General features: G+C 39.0%; 1 protein-coding gene across 1 annotated transcript in view; it reads right to left on the bottom strand.

Annotated features, from left to right (window-relative positions):
- ecpas (Ecm29 proteasome adaptor and scaffold) overlaps positions 1–19,639 on the bottom strand; it is a 78,826-nt gene that overhangs the window by 45,351 nt on the left and 13,836 nt on the right. The window contains exons 7-17 of the mRNA XM_052019562.1: positions 16,880–16,958; positions 13,330–13,379; positions 12,077–12,143; positions 11,847–11,969; positions 11,174–11,277; positions 10,318–10,444; positions 8,307–8,387; positions 5,976–6,195; positions 5,026–5,117; positions 1,702–1,833; positions 267–429 (exon numbers count right to left, since the gene is read on the bottom strand). Coding sequence (XP_051875522.1) covers positions 267–429; positions 1,702–1,833; positions 5,026–5,117; positions 5,976–6,195; positions 8,307–8,387; positions 10,318–10,444; positions 11,174–11,277; positions 11,847–11,969; positions 12,077–12,143; positions 13,330–13,379; positions 16,880–16,958 — 1,238 coding nt within the window. The remainder of the gene's footprint in view (positions 1–266; positions 430–1,701; positions 1,834–5,025; positions 5,118–5,975; positions 6,196–8,306; positions 8,388–10,317; positions 10,445–11,173; positions 11,278–11,846; positions 11,970–12,076; positions 12,144–13,329; positions 13,380–16,879; positions 16,959–19,639) is intronic.

Raw genomic sequence — 19,639 nt, 5'->3', positions numbered from 1 at the left:
AAGATGTCTTAAGCAGGCTATTGTTTGTACTGCTAAAACAATGCCACAATTAAGAATTTTTCCAGGAGTGTGATGAAAACCCAAGCATATGAAATCTTTCAAAAATACTTTAATGTTGAAAAACAAAAAGCTTAATTGGAAATTTCACTTGCTGAAAGTACAAAAAAAACTAGAAAATCCACAACTGCAGAAAAGAGTTTGATCAGGTGCTCTTACAAAAAAAACCTAATTAAACACAATGCAGAATTATATTTCAAGTTAATTACTAATTGTCTCTGCCGTTGATTTGAGTAGCTGGTCCTCCAGAGGTTCCTGAACTTCCGATTCTTCTAGATCTTGGATATCTAATCCGGCTTTCTTCTTTCTGTCCAAGTAGCGTCCTACCATATATCCTAAAGCTAACAAAGCTCCGTGCTGTGTTTCAGGGCTCTGAGAATAGGACAGAGAAATTACAAAGTCCATTATTTTGTTTTCTTATGTAACTCCATCACATATAAATCGAGGAATAATTTCAACTAACTGCAACTCTAGCAAACCTATTCCAGAGCAGCTCTAACATTTGTACCTAATTGACAATGTGGGAAATTGTCCAGGTTTGTGCCACATACAGCCAGATAACCCCAATCAATCCGATTATCATAACATCATCTTAAAAGCCGATAAGCAGCAATCAATGGTTGATGTCAACAATTCTATCCAGCTGGACATTTTCCAGCAATATCCTGCTCAGGTGCTGCTCATTTGGGTTCAATCAGCATCATATCATCAGACCTTGTTAGAGTCTTGGATGCTACATAGGTAGAAAATTCACATTCAATTGGGAATTCATCAGATAATAAAGTTCATGCCCAGATACAGCAAAAATTGGGTAACATATAAGGCTGGGTTGACAACAAGAAAGAATCCAGTCCCTGGATAGTCAATAACAATACTATTTCCCAATCCCCTAAAATCAATATTAACGTTTCACCACACCACTCAACTGGACAGGTTATACAATTGCTGTAGCTACTGGAACATATTGGAAGCTGCAAATTAGCAGTGAATAATTCACCCTTAAATTTTCCAATGCTGCTTCATCACTCACTACTTGCCTGGATTGGTTTAGCTTCAATGCTCCAGTTTACACTCATTCACGACAAAGTCTCTCTAGTTGGTATTCCATTTGCTGATTTAAACATCTATCACACCTCCAACAGAGCACTGGGGCTGCAATGTGTATAATCTGTAGAGCAAGGGACAACTTGCAAGGAAAAAACCTCTTGACATATGTAAAACCATCAACACCTAGATGGATGAACTGCAGGTTTGTGGGAACACCACCAGTCCCAGTGTCACCTCCGAGTCACACCACATAATTCCTGTAATGTCTTTGAGCCAAAGTTCTGCAACTCCCCACTTAAGAAGATTGAATAATCACCTCCACCACATGTACAACAGAATTTCAAGAAGATGATACATCATAAGCTGGGGATGGACAACACAAACATCCTAAAGAATTATGTTAAAAGATGTATTATTCCATGAAATGGTGACTTAAGTTCACTGGCAATAAGGAAGTAAGCTATTTTCATTTACTCACCCTGACTGTTAAATTACTGAGGAAGCTCATAGGAAGAAACAGGAAAGATAGTAGTACAAAGTAAAATGGCAAAACTCAGCAACAATGATGAAGCTTAACTAATTAAAGTGAACACTTACACTATCTTTAGTGCACTTAATGAGGTTCTCAACGGCCAAGTGGAAATCATTCCCAGACATGATGGACAGCACCACTGCATAAAACTGTGCTGCTAGCTCACGCATCTCATCTTTGTTTGTGCTCATGAGGCCCTTTGAGATGGAAGGAAAAAACACTTTGATCAAATATATTTCTTATTTCACTAAAAGATTCTAGAACAGCATGCCCAAGCTATAGCCCTGAGTCCCTCTTCTACTATCTCCTGCCTCTGATCACAAGGGAGCAGAAGTAGGCCATTTGGCCCATCGAGTCTGCTCCAAAGAAAAGGGGAAAAAGGAACAAAAAAAGGGGAAAAAGGAAAAAAAAAAGAGAAATGGGGGGGGGGGGGGGGAATCTGCTCCATGAGCAAAAAAAACTATTCTAACCCCAATTTCCGGCTTTATCCCCATATCCCTTGATACCTTGACTAATTAGATATCTATCTATCTCCTCCTTAAACGCCTCCAATGATCTGGCCTCCACTGCTGCACGTGGCGAGGAATTCCATAAATTCACTACCCTCTGGCTAAAGAAATTTCTCCTCATCTTTGTTTTAAACCTGTACCCTCTAATTCTAAGATTGTGCCCTCTGGTCCTGGACTCACCCACCAAGGGAAACAGCTTGGCCACATCTACTCTGTTCAGTGCTTTCAACATTTTAAATGTTTCTATGAGGTTCCCTCTCATTCTTCTGTACTCCAGTGAGTACAATCCAAGAGCTGACAAACGCTCATCATATGTAAGCCCTTTCATTGCGGGAATCATCCTCGTAAATCTCCTCTGAACCCTTTCCAACATCAGCACATCCTTCCTAAGATATGGGGCCCAAAACTGTACACAGTATTCCAAATGAGGCCTCACTAGTGCCCCGTAGAGCCTCATCAACACTTCCCTACTTTTATACACCATACCTCTCGAAATGAATGCCAACACAGCATTCACTTTCCTTACCGCCGATCTGACCTGGTGGTTAACCTTTAGGGTATCCCGCACAAGTACCCCCAAGTCCTTTTGTACTTCTGTACTTTGAATTTTCTCCCCGTCTAGATAATAATCTGCCCGTTTATTTCTGTTTCTGCCTACATTATAGAGGAAATGAGTTGCGGAAAGAATCACAGAGGCAGTGGTTCTGAGAAAGAATGATTAGGATGGGGTGATGCAACTGTGATGCACATACATGTGATTGGTGGGTACATGTATGTGGTACACATATATCCATTGGTGTGTCCTCACCGATAAGTGTGGAGTAAGTGGCTCCAGTATCAATTAAGAAATCAAGTTGTTGTCCATTTACAGTCAAGGGAATAGCAGGCAAGGCAAGAGTTAAGGTAGTGTGCAGGCAGAGATGGTTTGCAGACAGTCTGCAGTTACCCATGCTAAGCAAGGTCCTTGAGAGCATAACTCCTCTTTGTAGAGCATAGCCGAGGTCATCAGGCATACCAAGACAGGATAAGGATGCAAATGAAGGATTGCAGGCACACACTGACTATTGGACAATTACTTTACTAACTCAAAGGTATTATTGGCTATTAACATGTAGTTTCTATTGGTCATTAACACCTATATTAATGGAACGTGATTGGTATTTTATGTATGCAAATGAGGGATTCTAAAGGTGCCCAAAGATTTTAATTGGTCAATATCTGTTTAAAAAAAAGACAAATCTTTGTTGAAACTTTAGAATAGTTCAGTGACAGGGGTCAGACTGTTCTCCTTGTGCACAAGTAAATAAAGTGTGATTGAAAAATGAGTGCAAGTTGTCAGCATGCTTGGCGCTTTCAGGTCTGTGGTGCAGGGGCATGTGTGCCGCCAGTTTCTCTCCCGACAATACTTTTAATGCAGACTGTATGGCGTGTCTACAGTAAACATTAGCAGAGAGAAAAATATAATAGTATTGTGGGTTGGTCTGCATTTATTCACTGAGAAATGAAGTGAGATGCAGAAGCAGTTAGATGGATCTCACAAGAAGAGCAAGGAAAGTGTACAAAGGTGCTGGAGAAAGGGGAAAGACAAAGACAGGGACAGATAATGGTGACTACGTCAGTGTTTAAAAAGAAACAACTGGTAGTGGAATCAGACAATGAAATAGATAACTATAACCCTCTGCACCCTTGCCTCCCTCAGCCACAGTTACAACAAGGCTCACTCCAAGTGTCACCCTGAGTACTCGGCGGCGCTGGCATCAGCCACTGCTCCACTGCAGTCGGAGGTTCCCAACATAACCTAACAAATGCTTTGAGGGAGTGTTTCCCCTCGCTCTGTAGATTGGCATAGATACACAGTACTGTGCAAAAGGCAGATGAGGATGTTAAAGAATATGTAGAACACATACGTACCATTTTTCAAAAGCATTCCGGAATAACCCCAGAAGTGGGGACACCCACCTTTATAAATATTATTGTAAATGGGTTGCAACCCAGGTTAAAGGAAACGTTCACTGCTACTTGTGTGGGATGGGAAAGCAAAGATTTCACTTTAAGATTGTGATTTGATTTAAGATTATGAGCATTTTGCAACATTGTCAAAGGCAGTTACAACAACAGAAATCTAAACCTGCTAAAGGAGGTGGCAACACGTTACTTATATCAGCACTGGGGGTAACCCCACATCAACCAGCCTGGGGTTGGGTCAGCGGACGTGGTAGGGGTAGAGGACGGGGATGTCTGCGAGGAGTTTGTTTTGTTTACGGACAGCCTGGTCACTGGGCTCCAGAGTGCCCTCGGTGCCAAGGCAACATTGATAGTTAACAATTTCTGTCTCCACCACCACCATCACCACAGGCTGTGCAATTCACTTTAAAGAACCCATTTGACTAACATCCCCAGCCACCATAATAGAGGCGCCAAACCCAAATTCTGCCCATTATGAAGATTTCGGAGCCTGCTATTCCCTTGACTGTAAATGGATAACAACTTGATTTCTTAATTGATACTGGAGCCACTTATTCCACACTTGGTGTGTATCCATGAGTATGGTGGAAGGCTTGAGGTCAAAGACAGGAGGAACATTCAGTGCAATCATTAATGTTGGAAAGTTAAATGTGGCACCTAGGTGGAGGGTGATAAATGCCTCAGACTCTGTGGCAGTGGTCTAAATGGTATGGAGCCCGATAATTATCTTGAACCAATTCTCAACGCTCTGTTGGGAACAGCTTCAGTGCTCTCCTGGGTTTCATACACATGACAGAATTCTGCACAAGCAACGTCAAAAGGGGCACTTTATGCCATTTACTATTATACATGAAAGAGGCTCCTGTGAGCCTGTGCCACACACACACAGGAGCGCCAGGAAGTTTAAGACCATACCTTAATCCAATCTATTTTTTCTGTGAACTGTGCAGCCAATTTTTGTGGATAGACAGAGACTATTTCCAATAGACAGTACATCACAGGTAATCCTAATGTTTCCAGGGGGAAGATAAAGAGGAAAAGAATTATAGCTCCAAATTGATTGGAATTTTATTTTATAAAGCATGAAATTACATTCAGTTGTCACAAAAATCAAACATCAATTCCCAGCCCAATAAAGAATGGATTGATGCTCCTACTTAAAACATGAAAACATTGTGTGATTACCCAGCTATCACTTTTAGTCAGACAGAAAAAGTATAATTTGCCTCAATGTGTTTAGCATTTCCATGGAAAAACATGAGAATAGAAATGGACCATTCTGCCCACTGGGCTTATGTTCATATTTATACTCTTCATACATTTCCCCTACAGGAATTATCTCCTTTTCTGTATCTTTATTCCTCTACTGTCTTCTCCCACACAAATTCATTAAGCCATCCTTTAATCTGAATTTATTAAGCAAGCCTTTTAGGCAGGTCCCAAGGCCAGTAACTGTCACTGATGGTTACAAATGACAGCCAGTTTTACTTAGCACACACTTACTTGTTCCTCTTTAATATAGTCTGTTGGTTTATAGAAATGTACATTCAACCTGCTGCTCAAGATATTTGGTAGTGCACAGTACAGACTGGCAAGCCAACATATACTAAAACATATCGTTTTATTTTATGTATAAAATTACAGAACAAGCTTCCTCTCACTGATACTAGTAATTAAGGCTTTTCTCAATGATAAATAGGATTTTGATAGTTGATTGGTGCATAGAAAAACTCAAGGAATTGTCTATAAGTGCCAAAGGCCTGAGCCTGGGTCTACCCATTTTCTGGCGCACATTTCAAATATCAGGAATCCATTAAGTTTACAATCAGTTGACAAATTCCAAGCTCTATTTTGATTGGTCTTACCTCCTATGGTTGACAGCAATTGTTCGAGAAGATCAATGTATCCTTGCACAGGATCGATTTCCCCATTCTTTGAGGATGATGGTGAAATGAAAGTGCTAGAAGCCAAATTTCTGACATAACAGCCAATGGCTGGAGCTTGATCCTGCATGTCAGCGAAACTTTGAGATGTGGGTACCACTCCTGCACTGTGTGCTAGACACATTCGCAGATACAGGATAATCTGCAAATACAACCAAATTATTAGCATCTGGCTCACGAGGTAATGTTTGCTGCACTCTCCATCCACTCACCTGTGCCCTGGTCCCTGAGCTCCCTGTCCACCCACCGGTGCTCGGGTCCCTGTGCACCCCATCAACTCACTGGGTCTTTAGTATCTGCTCTCCCTTTAAGTTCATCTGGTTCTGTTGATGGCACTCCCTTGAAACTTACTTGGTTCCCCACACTCCCTTTAAAGTTACCAGGTCCTTATTTCCCATGCTCCCTTTAAACTTATCAGGTTCACTGGAAAATGTATTATTCTAGTGTGCAACATCTTAAAAAGTGAATTAAAGATATGTTGGAGTACTAATGAGGATACCATTCAATAGACTGTAAAATCTGCTAATTCAGCACCAGCAAAGTCTCGGGTGTGCTGGAGTAACAGAGTTTTACTGTAGTTGGAAAGGCCAGGGCATGGAAAGATGCCCTTGGTTAGAGGTAGTGGAGAAAAAGTCTTTGCAGTAAGTAAAGTCAGCAGAGGCGGGTGCAATTGTTGCGTTCAAAAGAAAGCTCAATATCTATTTGAAAGGAAAATTTACAGGGCTATGGGGAGAGGTCAGGTTAGTGGGACCAAGTGTATTACTTTTTAACAGTACAAGTTTTGAACTGATAGGCTGAATGGTCTCCTCCCGAGCTGGTAACCATTTAATGATGATGCTAAATAGATTTTCAAGCAGGGAAAATGCGGTGAAAAATTCTGAAAATGCCTCACCAATTCAATTATCATCCAGGATGAGGGAATAGACTTAACTTGTTAGGGCAATCATATGAACTCTGTCACGTCTTTCACATGAGAAAAGGTACCAAAGAACTGTTGTCTAAACAGAAGCCACGTGCAAACGAAAAGTAAAATAATAACTTGAAACTTGACCTCATTACAAGTGCACCTTGTACAATATCACACCTAAAATTACTTTAATACTTTCATTCCAATTGTTAAGTAGTTTTCACAAATTGAAGGTTTAAATATCAGTTGGAGGAGTTTGTATTTAAGCTGGACAGAATCTTGCTTGACTCTACTTGCGTGCAATTTTAACCATCTCCTTTAGAAATGTGCTTGGAAGCTTGAATGCTAAGAGATGGGAGCAGGAGAACACCCCACTCTGAGCATTTAAATGGAAATGTTTAAAATGGCTGGAGGGAAGGAGGGTTGGGGGTGGCTTCAAATGGAACCTTTACACTTTACAAGCCAAATTGGATACAACACCATCAAATCAAAGCAATGCGAGACTATTCTGTGCAGGATATTTCAGTCTGCTGTGTGCATAAGTCAGCTTAGGTCAGGACTTCACATTTGCACTGCATGTTTACATTGTCTAGATGCAGGAAGTTCTTTGGTAAATAGCCAGCATGAAATAACCTTAAAGGAGGATTTTATTATAGTTTGAGAATGGATTATCTTTGGAAGCTATTGAAAAAGCTGGATGAAATAACCAAGTGAACCTTAGCAAAAAAAGTAAACCTGTCCCATAGTAAATATTAAAATATTCAGCTCAAACTCTGATATTAACAGTAGCACAACTCCCATTGCACAGCAAGTTTTCTTGAACCACATGTATGAATTAAGTAGAAAAAAAAACAACCATCTTCAGCAGAAGCCCAATTTTAACAGAAAGAAGTTACCGTGCATCTAGGGAGAAATACAAAGGGGGAACAGTAGTCATTTTGAAGAAATTTTCCAACTGGAATATTAATACACCCAAATATTGTTCAAGGATGAAAGTAATTCATAAATTTCTCCAAGGATGGAAGCAATTCATAAATAGTGAATAACATCACAAATAACTGCAAATTAAATGAAGCATTCAGCTAATGAATGGATAATGATTCCATTCCTTATACAAGTTCCTTAAACAAACTTATTTGGTTGCAATGGAATTTTAATCTGGAAACTCTTAACAGCAAGCACCCAGTTTTCTTTTCCCATAATATTCCCTCATTTCTTCAATTCAATCTCTGTTCAATTTACACTCTACTGAATTTTTATTTTATATTAGATACTGACACTAGGGGATAATGCAGCAGTAGTCTTAATAATGGGAAACTAATTTCCATCATTTCAACATTCCTTACCTCGGCATAGGTAGCTGGGTTAAATGGCAGGATGCGTGTTCCCGTGATATATTTTGCTGAAGTTTTTATCCTTTGAGAAGCCTGAGAAGAAAGAAAAGGTTAAATTGCATTTTCTTACTTTAAATATAGAAGCAGTATGGTATAACTGAGTTTAAAAATGTGACAGAAGTTATGTGGCCTAAAGATCAAGGAACTAATTTTTTTTTAAAAAATGGAGCTAGATGAAACAGCCCTACTAATGGTATGACTATATAAAATTTAAGAGACCATCCAGAGAATATTATGCTAAGTCCTGGACCATAGGTGTGATAGACAAGAAGCATGCAAGGCCCAGTAGGATTTCCTGCACTCAAGTCCTGATGCAGGTTTGCATCAAGCTCTAGAACCATGCGTTCTGTCCAAATAGGAATAGGTTTCGTTAAAACAGGAAAATACTGTTGGGTATAGGTTTCTCACGTTACAACACCGGAGTCCAGTAATAGTGGACATTTTATAACATTATAAAATGGATACTATATTGGTAGGCACTATTTTGTCACCGTATAACAGTAGAGTGCAGTATTGGTTGGCCGGAATCACCATAAAGCAAATGCAGATCTGTCACTCCGTAGGAATGGTGTGTAGTACTGGTGGGCTTAAATCTGGAATGGTGGCAAAGAGCATAGGAGATTGGGGGGGGATGGGGTCAGTGACTGTAACAGCGAGAGTTAATTGAGGAAGCAATAGAGCTTTGCAGAGGAAGTAGAAGAGTAGTTGAGGATTGAGTAATGGCTTATGTTTTAAATTTTGACTAAAAATATCACTATCTGGCCATATTGCAGCTAAAATAAAACATATTCTTATGAATGACTCTCAGAAGTGGTTTGGATTTTAAACAGAGCATTCCGCAAAATAATTTTGCACCACTGACTTAAATTATTGATATAAACACTATAAATCAAATTTGCAAATAGGGGCAAGAGAAAAGGGTTCAAAAAATTTAGGAACTGCGTGAACCATCAACAAGATGCAAACTATTGACTATTTGATATACTGTAACTTCTCAAAATAAATTTGAATTATCAGATAATGTGAATTAAGTGAAGTGCATGGGGAGTAGATTGTATATATTGTAATAACCCATCATCCATTCTTAATTTCTGTTATTAACTTCACTGAAGACAAACAAAGTTGAACTGAATGGAAACAGACTTCTCAGCCCATTGAGTTTGCGTTGACCATTTATTGTATACAGTAAAACTCCGATAATCTGCTATCTGAAGATTTGGAAATATTGATTGTTTGACATCTAGCTCACCAGGTTATGTTTGTTGTGCTCCCTTCCCCCTCACCAGGGCCCCAGTTCCTGTGTTCCTTTCCCACTCACTGGATCCCCAGTTCCCGTGCTCCCTTCCTGGCAGATTGTTGCTGCTCCGGATTGACCCCGAGTTCTTCCAGCAGAACAGAAACAGGAACCAATCTTCAAAAAAAAAGTCTATTCACAGTGTAACGTTCATTGTTACATTAAGGACATTGAAACGGGTGTGGGATATTCTGAATCGGTACTATTGTAACTACGCAGGGAAAGACAATAAATAAATGTTTACGTTAACTGGCGCTCATTGAAACTCCCAGGTGAGAACTATATTTTGGATGCCTGGACCTGGAGTTCTTTGTGCTCAGAGTCCTTTGAACCATCTACCAGTATTTGAATATTCAAAGATGTTCTGTCTGTTGAGTTGTGCTTCCATTATACATATGTAATTCTACAGAGTTATCTGTCTATACCCAAAATGTTGAAGTAGATAATTATAACCACTGAAACTGTAGTTAATTATTTTCTTTGTGTACTCCAAGACGGATAGATTCCCAAAATGCCTGCTTCTCATGCTCAATAAAAGACCTTTACATCTACAGTCCCAGTCTCCGTGTGATTCATTTACAGCCACAACACCAAACCTGCTAGATTATTAGAGTTTTACCGTAATTGGATTTCACACTGAAGCCCCTCAATAAAACTTAGAGAATTTACCTTATCTTGAATATAATGGACCATTTCAGGAAATGATGGCAAGACTGTAGGGGTGCTTTCCTTCTCTGTTGTTTGATTTGGTAGAGCCCTCAGAACTCGTTTTGCTTCCCCATGTACTTCCTCTTTCCTAATTAAACATTGGATGTTAAATGACCAAATATTAAACTCTTGGCAAGGATTCCTATTGCAGATATGATAAGCATTAATATTAATTTTACAAACACACTATTTGACTGTCATTTGTCTTTACTTATCTACAAAGTGGCCATGGTACACTTTAATTTCAAACGCAACTGAAGTGAATAGTAATAGGATGTTGATGAGTTAATGCATTTTGATAAACTTAAGCATGTTTATATCCTCAGTGGATTTAATTCCTGAATATTCAGAATATGGGGTCCCTATCCTAACTTGTTCCACGTCTGTCCCACTCACCCATCACCCCAGTGTTTGCACAGCTGCATTGGTTCCTGATCTGTGGTTTTAAATTCTCTTGCTGGTTTTCAAAATACTCCATGTCCCTTCCTTCTCCATCTAAATAACCTTCTCCGATCCCATGGCATTGAAATCTTTGAGCTCCTCCAATTCTGGCTTCTTACGTACCCCAAATTTTAATCATGTCTTCATCTGACTGGGCCTGTGCAGTAGAATTTCTTTCTAAAATATTACCATCCCTCTTAAAATCTAGCTCTTTAAACAAGCTTTTGGTCACCTGTTGTAATCTTTCCACAAGAGGTAGGTCTGATTTTGTTTGACAACAGGCTGGGCCCTGGCATTGCTTACCACATTAACAGAGCTATATAAATGCAGGTAGTTGCTGTTACATTAGGTTTCCCTGCTCTAAGAGAATACTTACGGGTCTCCAGCAGCAAGTAACAACATGTATCTGGATGGTATATGGTCTGAGGCAAACACTGTGCTGGCAAATTTCACAGCAACCTGCCGGACTTGCACTTCTGGCTGAAAAGATAAGAACAGGATTCCAAGAGATTCTTCATCCACAGCTAGAGTTTCCCAATAACTTCTTGATAGAAGTTCAAAATTTAGAAGCATTTGACCTATATTAATCTAGTTTCCAAATATTCCAAAGGATAGTTTTCTGCAGGTGACCAATTTGCTTCAGCATGATATCATGCGTTCAGAAAAACAAGAGCAAATGATGAAATATTGATGCTTGCTCCTACACAAGGTGTTTAATGTTTTTTTTGAAGTGAACCGTCATAAATTTTAATTTTTAAATTAACATTTGAAACCATTACATGGCCTAAATTTATGAAAAAATGACAATAAATGGATACCACAATTGATGACCATCTATAATTGTTATTACAGCATGCCATTAATGCATAAAGTTATTGCAACGGACACTACAGATGGGTTTAAAAATGCTTTAACATTCTCCATAAGAAGACTCACTAAAAAATAAAGCATTTTCCCATTGCTGTATTGTTCTAACATGATTTGCAGAGCTTATGATAACATTCTTTATAACCAAATATTAATAAACTGATGTACAAGTTTTTACATACCTTCTCTAGATACGCAGCCACCAAAGCTTCCATAAGCGTAAGTGAAGCTCCCTGCAATGAACAGTAGGCTCCCACCATCATAGCCAATGCTTCCTGAATGGAAAGCCTGACATCGGGACTTTCCTAATAATGAAGCAAATAAACTCTGCTGTACTATTGTGCTCCAATATTTTAGAAACACAACCAGACACTACATTATAAAAGAAAAACTTTTGAGGACTTCCACTTACCTTGCACATAGCTTCAAAAAACTGCTGCACAAGTGCTAAATCTTTTGTGAAAAGTTGTGGTAAACGGCTAAATGTGTGGAGAGCAAAACAAAGCACAATTTAGTGAAAATGTAATGTTTCAGTATCCATATATGTCCATCATGTTTTGAATTGGAAAATTTACATCACTGAATGGGAATGATCTTTCAGTTGATGTATGTGTATATTCATGGTGAATCTGTTCCTTTAAATTGCTTGCATTAATTCCTTCCCCTCTTCTTAATCCTCCATCACCACCCTGTGTTTTCCACGTAATATTGAAGTATGTAATCACAGACTGTTCCAAATGTCACCATGATTTCAGCTGAAAACACATGAAAACTTAGAGACACCGTTCTGTGTGTTAAATCAGGGCAAGCCCTTCAGCTGGATGTATACTCCAGCAAAACTGGCCAACCATGCTTTTTGACTCCTGCTAAAGAACAGAGGACCATGAAGGATTTAAATCTGCTGCTCCCCAAAACAGATTATATACCAGAAACTCACCACAGATTGGAGAATGTATTCTCTATTGAGTTGGCATGTGAGCGGAAGGTAAAATATCTTAAAAGAAACTTCATTTTAAGTTGTAAAGTCCAATTTATTAAACCAATGCTCCTGGATATCATTGTTCCTATTGCAACATAGTCCATCTCAAACTACCTCCAACAGGGTTCAAGTTTTAGATGTACAAAGGACAAATTGCATTATACTTTTCAAAGAATTGAACCATGTACAACATTTGGCTTATTTTGTGCCAGTGACAGTTGTCCAAATTAAACTTACTTCCTTACGCTTTACCCGCTTATCCATTATTTGTCCAAGTTCCTTTTAAAATTTACAGTTCGATTCCTTTCCCTCTGACTTTTTGATTACCTGTGCAATTGACACAGGTTTAAAACTGTTCTCTAGTTACTGGTTACTCTGCCAATGTAATGAGTTTTGAACAAAAGCCTCCATTGTTCTCATTTGTTACTTATAAGATTCAGTGAACTATAAAATGAACACAAGGGGTTATGTAAAACATGAAAAGTCAAATACATTAATTTGGAAAACCATGCATTGCTGGAGACATACTTGCCCAAAAATTCAGAAAACTTCTATTTGTAAATACTTGTAATAATTTGCACTTTTAGAAGCTAACACATTTAATAATTATTCATAAATACTTAATTATTACCTATTTATAAAAACTTAAGACATAAAAAAACTCAAATAAATTTAGAAATTTTTACCTGGACACTTTTCCAACTGCTGAATATGCCAAAGAAAGAGTTTTTGGATCCTTGGACAGAATAAAAGGAAAGTTTTTTTAAAATTCAATACATTATAGTTTCTAGAGGGATGAGACATTGATTAAGGTGTTGAACAGTTTTGTAAGGGAAATATTTGAAATATTTGAAAAGAGTTTTGCAAGAAATATTTTTTATTCAAACAATCTTCAAATATCATTAGTTTTAAATCACCTTGTGTGCACTGCATTTAAACAAAAGAGCTGAAGGGCAAAATTGACAAGACAGTCAGCAACTAAAAGAGAAATGTTCTGATTCAAAACCTAAATACCTGTACTACTTGGCAAGCAGTACAGGTACAACAAATAGGCTCAGTGAAAGGAATCAGTCTGGTTACCCAAGGGCTATCAATTGCTTCCTTTTGAAACACTAGTTGGATATGGATGGAAGTAACCCAGGGTGTAGAATTTTCAGGAGCAGGGCAGGGGTTGGGGGGAGTAAAAAGGGAAGAGGTAATGCACTGTTAGCCAAAGATTACATCATTTCAGTGTTGAGGGTGGATATCCTAGAAGTTTCCTAAACTGAGACCACATGGGTAGAAACAAAGCCAGTGTTGTCACTTTGCTGGGGGTGTATTACAAACCTCCCAATAGTCAACAGGAGATAGAGGAACAGATATGCAAAGCAGATATCAGAGAGGTGCAAAGAAAAATATAGGGATATCGTACTGGGGATTTCAGTTTCCCAAATATTAATTGGGATTGTCTTAGCATTAAAGGCTCAGAGGGAACAAAGGATTTGAAGTGTATCCAGGAGAGCCTTTTGATGCAGTAAGTAGATGGACCAACGAGGGAAGGAGTATGACTGGGCCCTTTCTTGGGGAACGTAGCTGTCAAATGGAGGGAGCAGCAGTGGTGGAACATTTTGGAAATAGTGACCACAACTCTTAATAATTTAAGGCGGTTATGGAAAAGGATAGGGATGGATGAGTAATTAAGATCTTAAATTGGGGGCGGGAAGACCAATTTCACAAACATAAGGGAGGACCTGGCAAAGGTAGATTGGGAGCATCTACTTGCAAGCAAGTCTACATCTGCACATTGGGAAGCATTCAAAGGAGAAATAGCATGAGGGCAAGGCCACTGTGTTCCTGTAAAGGTAAAAGCCATGGATAACGAGCATAGGGAATCCTGGATACCAAGGGAACTGAGGGTTGGATAAAGAGAAAAAAAGCACATGATAGCTATAGTACAAAAAGTGTAGGGAGGAACTTAGAAAGGAAATTAGGAAGGCTAAAATGGTTCATGAGAGATCACTGGCAGACAGGATTAAGTTAAATTCAAAAGCATTCAATATGTATACTAAACACAGGGACAACAGGTAATTTGTGCATGGAGAGAGAAGGTGCAGGTGAGGTTCTAAATGAATACTTTTCTTTAGTATTCACAAAGGAACAGACTTTGTAGGTGGAGAATTCAGTGAAGATGAAGGTGTCTAGTGCTGGGCTCCATGAATAAAGAGGAGGTATTTGATGCCTTAGCAGGCTTATTGGTGGATAATTCCCCGAGCTGCAATGGAAAGCGAGGGAAGAGACAGCTGGGGTTCTGGCTGATATTTTTAAAATCTTGGCAGGTCACGAGGTACCAAATGACTGGAGGATAGCAAATGTGATCCCGCTTTTCAAGAAAGGGTGCAGGGAAAAGCCTAGTAACTATAGATTTATGAGCCTGGCATCTGTGGAGGGAAGATACCAGGAAAAAAAACCGAGGGAGAGGATCAATGATCACTTGGAAAGTAAGGGACTAATCAGAGACAGCCAACGTGGCTTTATCAAGGGCAGATCTTGTTTGATGAATTCAATTAAGTTCATTAAACAGGATTAGTCCCTAGCTTTCAAAATGATCATTAACAAAATGTATCAATGACAGCAGGGCAGTAGATATGATTTAAATGAACTTTAGTAAGGCTTTTGACAAGGTCCCACATGATTCAAAAGGTTAGAGCCCAAGGGATCCTGGGAAAGTTGGCAAACTGAATCCAAAGTTGGTTGGCAATAGAGACTGTGTGATGGTAGAGGGTTGTTTTGTGATTGGATGCCTGTAGCTGGTGGTGTTCCACGAGGAGGGGTGCTGAGACCCCTCCTGTCTGTTAAATATATGAATGACTTGGACTTGGATGTGGGAGGCACGATCAGCAAGTTTGCAGATGACAAAGATTGGCGAAGTTGTTGATAGTGTGAAAGTTGGTCTTAGGCTGCAGAGAGATATCAATGTGTTGGTGAAATGGGATGGAAAATGGCAGATGGAGTTTAATCCAGACAATTGTGAGGTGATGTAATTTGGGAGTACTAATGAGGCTAGGGCATATGCCATGAATGGAGGGATCTTGGGAAGTATTGAGGAACAGAGGGACCTTGGAGTACAAGTCCATAGATCCTTGAAGGTGACAATGCAGGTAGGTAACATGATTAGGAAGTCTTATGGGAAACTGGCCTTTATTAGTCGGGGCACTGAATACAGAAATAGAGAGGTTATGCTCCAACTTTATAAAACCTTGGTCAGACCTCAGCTGGAGTACTGTGTGGAGTTCTGGTTACCAGTCTCTAAGAAGAGTGTGATAGTGCTAGAGCGGGTGCAGGGGATGTCACCTGGGATGGAGAAGATCAGTTATGAGGAAAGACTGGAGAAGCTAAGTCTATTCTTCCTGAAGTGGAGGAGGTTAAGAGCTGACATGACTGAGGTATGTAAAATTATGAGGGGTATAGACAGGTTAGCCTGCAGGAAACTGCCCCCCTTCCCAGCAGAGCTAGATAAAACGAGAGGATATAAATTGAGGGTACAGGGAAGAGATTTAGAGGGGATATGAGGGGGTCTTTCTTCACCCAGAGAGTGTTAAGTACCTAGAAAGCATAGCTTGATTACTGACAGCATTTAAGTATCTGGATGAGCAATTGAAATGCTTAGGCATAGAAAGTTATTGACCAAGTGCTGAGAGATGGGATTAGTACGGAAGGGTGCCCATTGGTCGGCATGCATGAGCTGGGCCAAATGCTGTATGATTCTATGACTCTGTGAAATAATGCACAAAGGTGAATAGCCTAGTGACTTCAATCACATGACATGTGGATTTTCACATGGCTGACAAAGTAGAAGTAAGCCACAGAATTACTCTCCAGTAGTAAGTCACTGTTTTCAGATGAGGAAAGGAAATGGGAGAAAATAGAAAGAGGACACCTCAATGCCAGATTTGATTTTTGGGTCTGGGCATAGCAAGTACAAGTGCTTTAGCTGGCATTAGTGCTCTCTCTGTAGTTTCTGCTTCTAACTGCTGTAGAGCCACTGCTGGGTGACGTGGTTGTGATGCTGTTCAATTATCTTCTGATAAAGGATGATGTTTTAGATGATGAAATGGAAAATTGTTAGCATATGGGGAAACTCTAGCCCAACTGAAGATGAAACACCTAAGGAACAGTGAGTAAAACAGAGAAAAAGAGTAAAATAACAGATGACCATTGAAGAGCAAGTTTGTTGATCAAAGATTTCTAAAGACTTACCTCTTTGTATTCATTGATCAATTTAGTAAGCCCATTTAGAAGCATTGGTCCCAAAGGTTTTATTTTGTTATCAGGACAACTGTGAACAATAAAAAGGATTAATGCAATAAACGTAGAAAATGTTGTAACGATCTACTTAACTTAACCTCAAGTTTTAAATCGATAAGAAAAGCAAGAAATGAAACATTTCCTTTGAAACAAAGATCAAATGCTCTCCAACTCAAGTTCAATAGTTATGCTCCTTGTAAGCTTTCTTACAGTTACTGAAAAGCAAAAATAACTACAGATGCTGAAGTTCTAAAATAAAAACAAATGCAGTTCAGGCAGCATCGTCACAACTATGAACAGAGAGAACAATGGGAATCTCTATGTTAGCATGGAGATCAAGAGAGACTGAAAGACACAAAAGGTAGTGGTGTTGGCCGAGTGAAAGTAGTGAAAGCTTGTTAACTGCAAATGTTCTGTCTGGAGGAGATACAAAAGATGAATGAGGACACATAAAAGAACATGCTAAAACTAATAAATTGCTGCTGCTGGAATAGCCCAGCAGGTCAGGCAGTACATGTAAAGAGAGAAAACTAGAGTTAACATTACTGGTTGATGACCTTTTGTTAAAACTGGCCTGTTGTATTTCATCAAACTAGAAAAGCTGTTCATCTGAACTGTTGAACTGTGTTAATCCTGGAGATTGTAAAGTGCTTAGTAAGAAGCAATGGTGCCATTCCTCCACCTTAAATTAGTCTTTGCAGGAACAATGGTAGAGGCAATGATGGAGAGGTCAGAGTGGGAGGAATACGAGATTAAAGGGACTAGCAGCTGGGAGTCAGCGTCACCCTTGCAGACGGAAGAAAGCTATTCTGAAAAGTGGTCATCCATACTGCATTTAGTTTCTTTGGTGTAGAGGAGACCACCATGTTGGAGAAACCAAACACAGATTGAGGGACCACTTTGCAGAACATCTCTGTTTAGCTGTAAGAGGGACCCTGAACTTCTGGTAGCCTGCCACTTTAATTCTCCAGCCAATTCTCACTGTGACCTCTGGTATATTTTTTTACTATTACAACAAAGCCCACAGTCCTAAACAGCAGCACCTTGTCATTTTTCTAGGCATATTATACCACTAAAGCCACACTGAACTAATAATTTCAGATAACCAGCTTTTCCAGGTTGTGTCAGAACTGGCTGGTTTTAAAAGGTCATCAACCTGTAACGTTAACTCATTTATTCTCCCTCCCTCTATGCTGCCTGACCTGCTGGGTAGTTCCATTATTCTCTTTTATTTCAGATTTCAATTAACTGCAGTGTTTTGTATCTTACATTTGCAACACTCCTTTGGTTCTCTCTTTTTCTCTCTCTCCTCCCAGAGATCATGTGATTAACAAGCCTTCACCACCCTCTTGGTCTCCGTTCTAATACAGATATACCCTTTGTTCTCACCACCCTCCCCACTTTTCTGTAACTTAAAACTGTTCCATTCTAATGTTTCCTAGTTCTGTTGAAAGGGCATCAATGTGAAACATTGATTCTATTTAACTCTCCACAGATGTTCCCTGACTTGCCAATGATTTCCTACAATTTCTGTTTTGTGCTTAAGCTTTCTTTTAGGGTCAGTGTATAGGCAAATTTAAGTTTTCTAACCAGATAGCCACATGTTCAAATTTCAAAACTGCTACAGAACAAATAACGTGTCTATTTTGGAGTACGTCAGCAACCTCTCATGGCAAAACATCTGTAATAGAATTGATTTCCTTTATTGGCTGTATTTCTATTAGGCTAGGCAAATTGGTCAATTCAATTGACTTAAAACCAATATAGATGAATCAAATGTTATTAGGCCTTCTTAATACTAAAGGAAAAACAAAAAAAGGTTAGCTATGAGTTGAATTGAAGCAGATAATGTAACCTACACAAGTGGAACAGTTCAATGGAGCAGAATTATTTAAAAAATATTACTTTGCTTCCCCTACCTCCAAGTTAATTAGCTTCTTCTCGGTGTTGTCAAGGACTTATTTCCTAGCATGTGGTAATGTTACACTTGCACCAGCTGATTGCTAGCTTCCACTTTTCCTTGGCTATTCACGTATCCTCTTCTTCCTTCCCACTGCCCTCCCAATCAGCTAACAAAGATCAAAGACTCATAGTATGTGGAATTACAGACCTGAACCTGCACATTCACACAACTTGTATTCTATTGATTGATTTCCCCAGTTTTCTAAATATGTAAAAGACGAATTATCAACCTCCTCTTGTCTGGCACTACCAATTCAGTTAACATGCAGGATGTAGCTTATTCCTCTCTTGTTTTATATAACATATTAAAGATAATTGAGAGAACATTTTATTTATATCTTTTAAGAAAGGTTTAAACCCAAGATTTTTCTGTAACCTACATAGATTCTGCAGTTCTAAATATGGTGAAATGGTCAGAATTCTCCATCATTTCACTGCAAAACATCAACTTTTAGTGATTCCTCGTTCCCCCATATGTAGTACTAAGAAGCTTTCTGCATCACTATCTTCAGATATTCAGTGATCAAATAAGGAACTCAGGTTCTTATGAACTATTTTTGTTGTGTAAACACCCAGAATTATATGCTTTACTGTGTGTGGTGTAAGTTTTAATGATATTTAAATCTACAATTACTGCTTAGCAAAGTCACTGACCATAAAAATAAATTTACATGCATACATATGTTTCCTCAAATAATAATATTAAAGATTGTTATTTTACTTTAGAAAATTGTGATATTTCAGATTTAT

The sequence above is a fragment of the Pristis pectinata genome, chromosome 7 (genome assembly GCF_009764475.1).
Source record: "Pristis pectinata isolate sPriPec2 chromosome 7, sPriPec2.1.pri, whole genome shotgun sequence".
Lineage (NCBI taxonomy): Eukaryota > Metazoa > Chordata > Chondrichthyes > Rhinopristiformes > Pristidae > Pristis > Pristis pectinata.
Note: the sequence above shows the minus strand (reverse complement) of the source record. Positions and strands in the feature narration are given on the sequence as shown.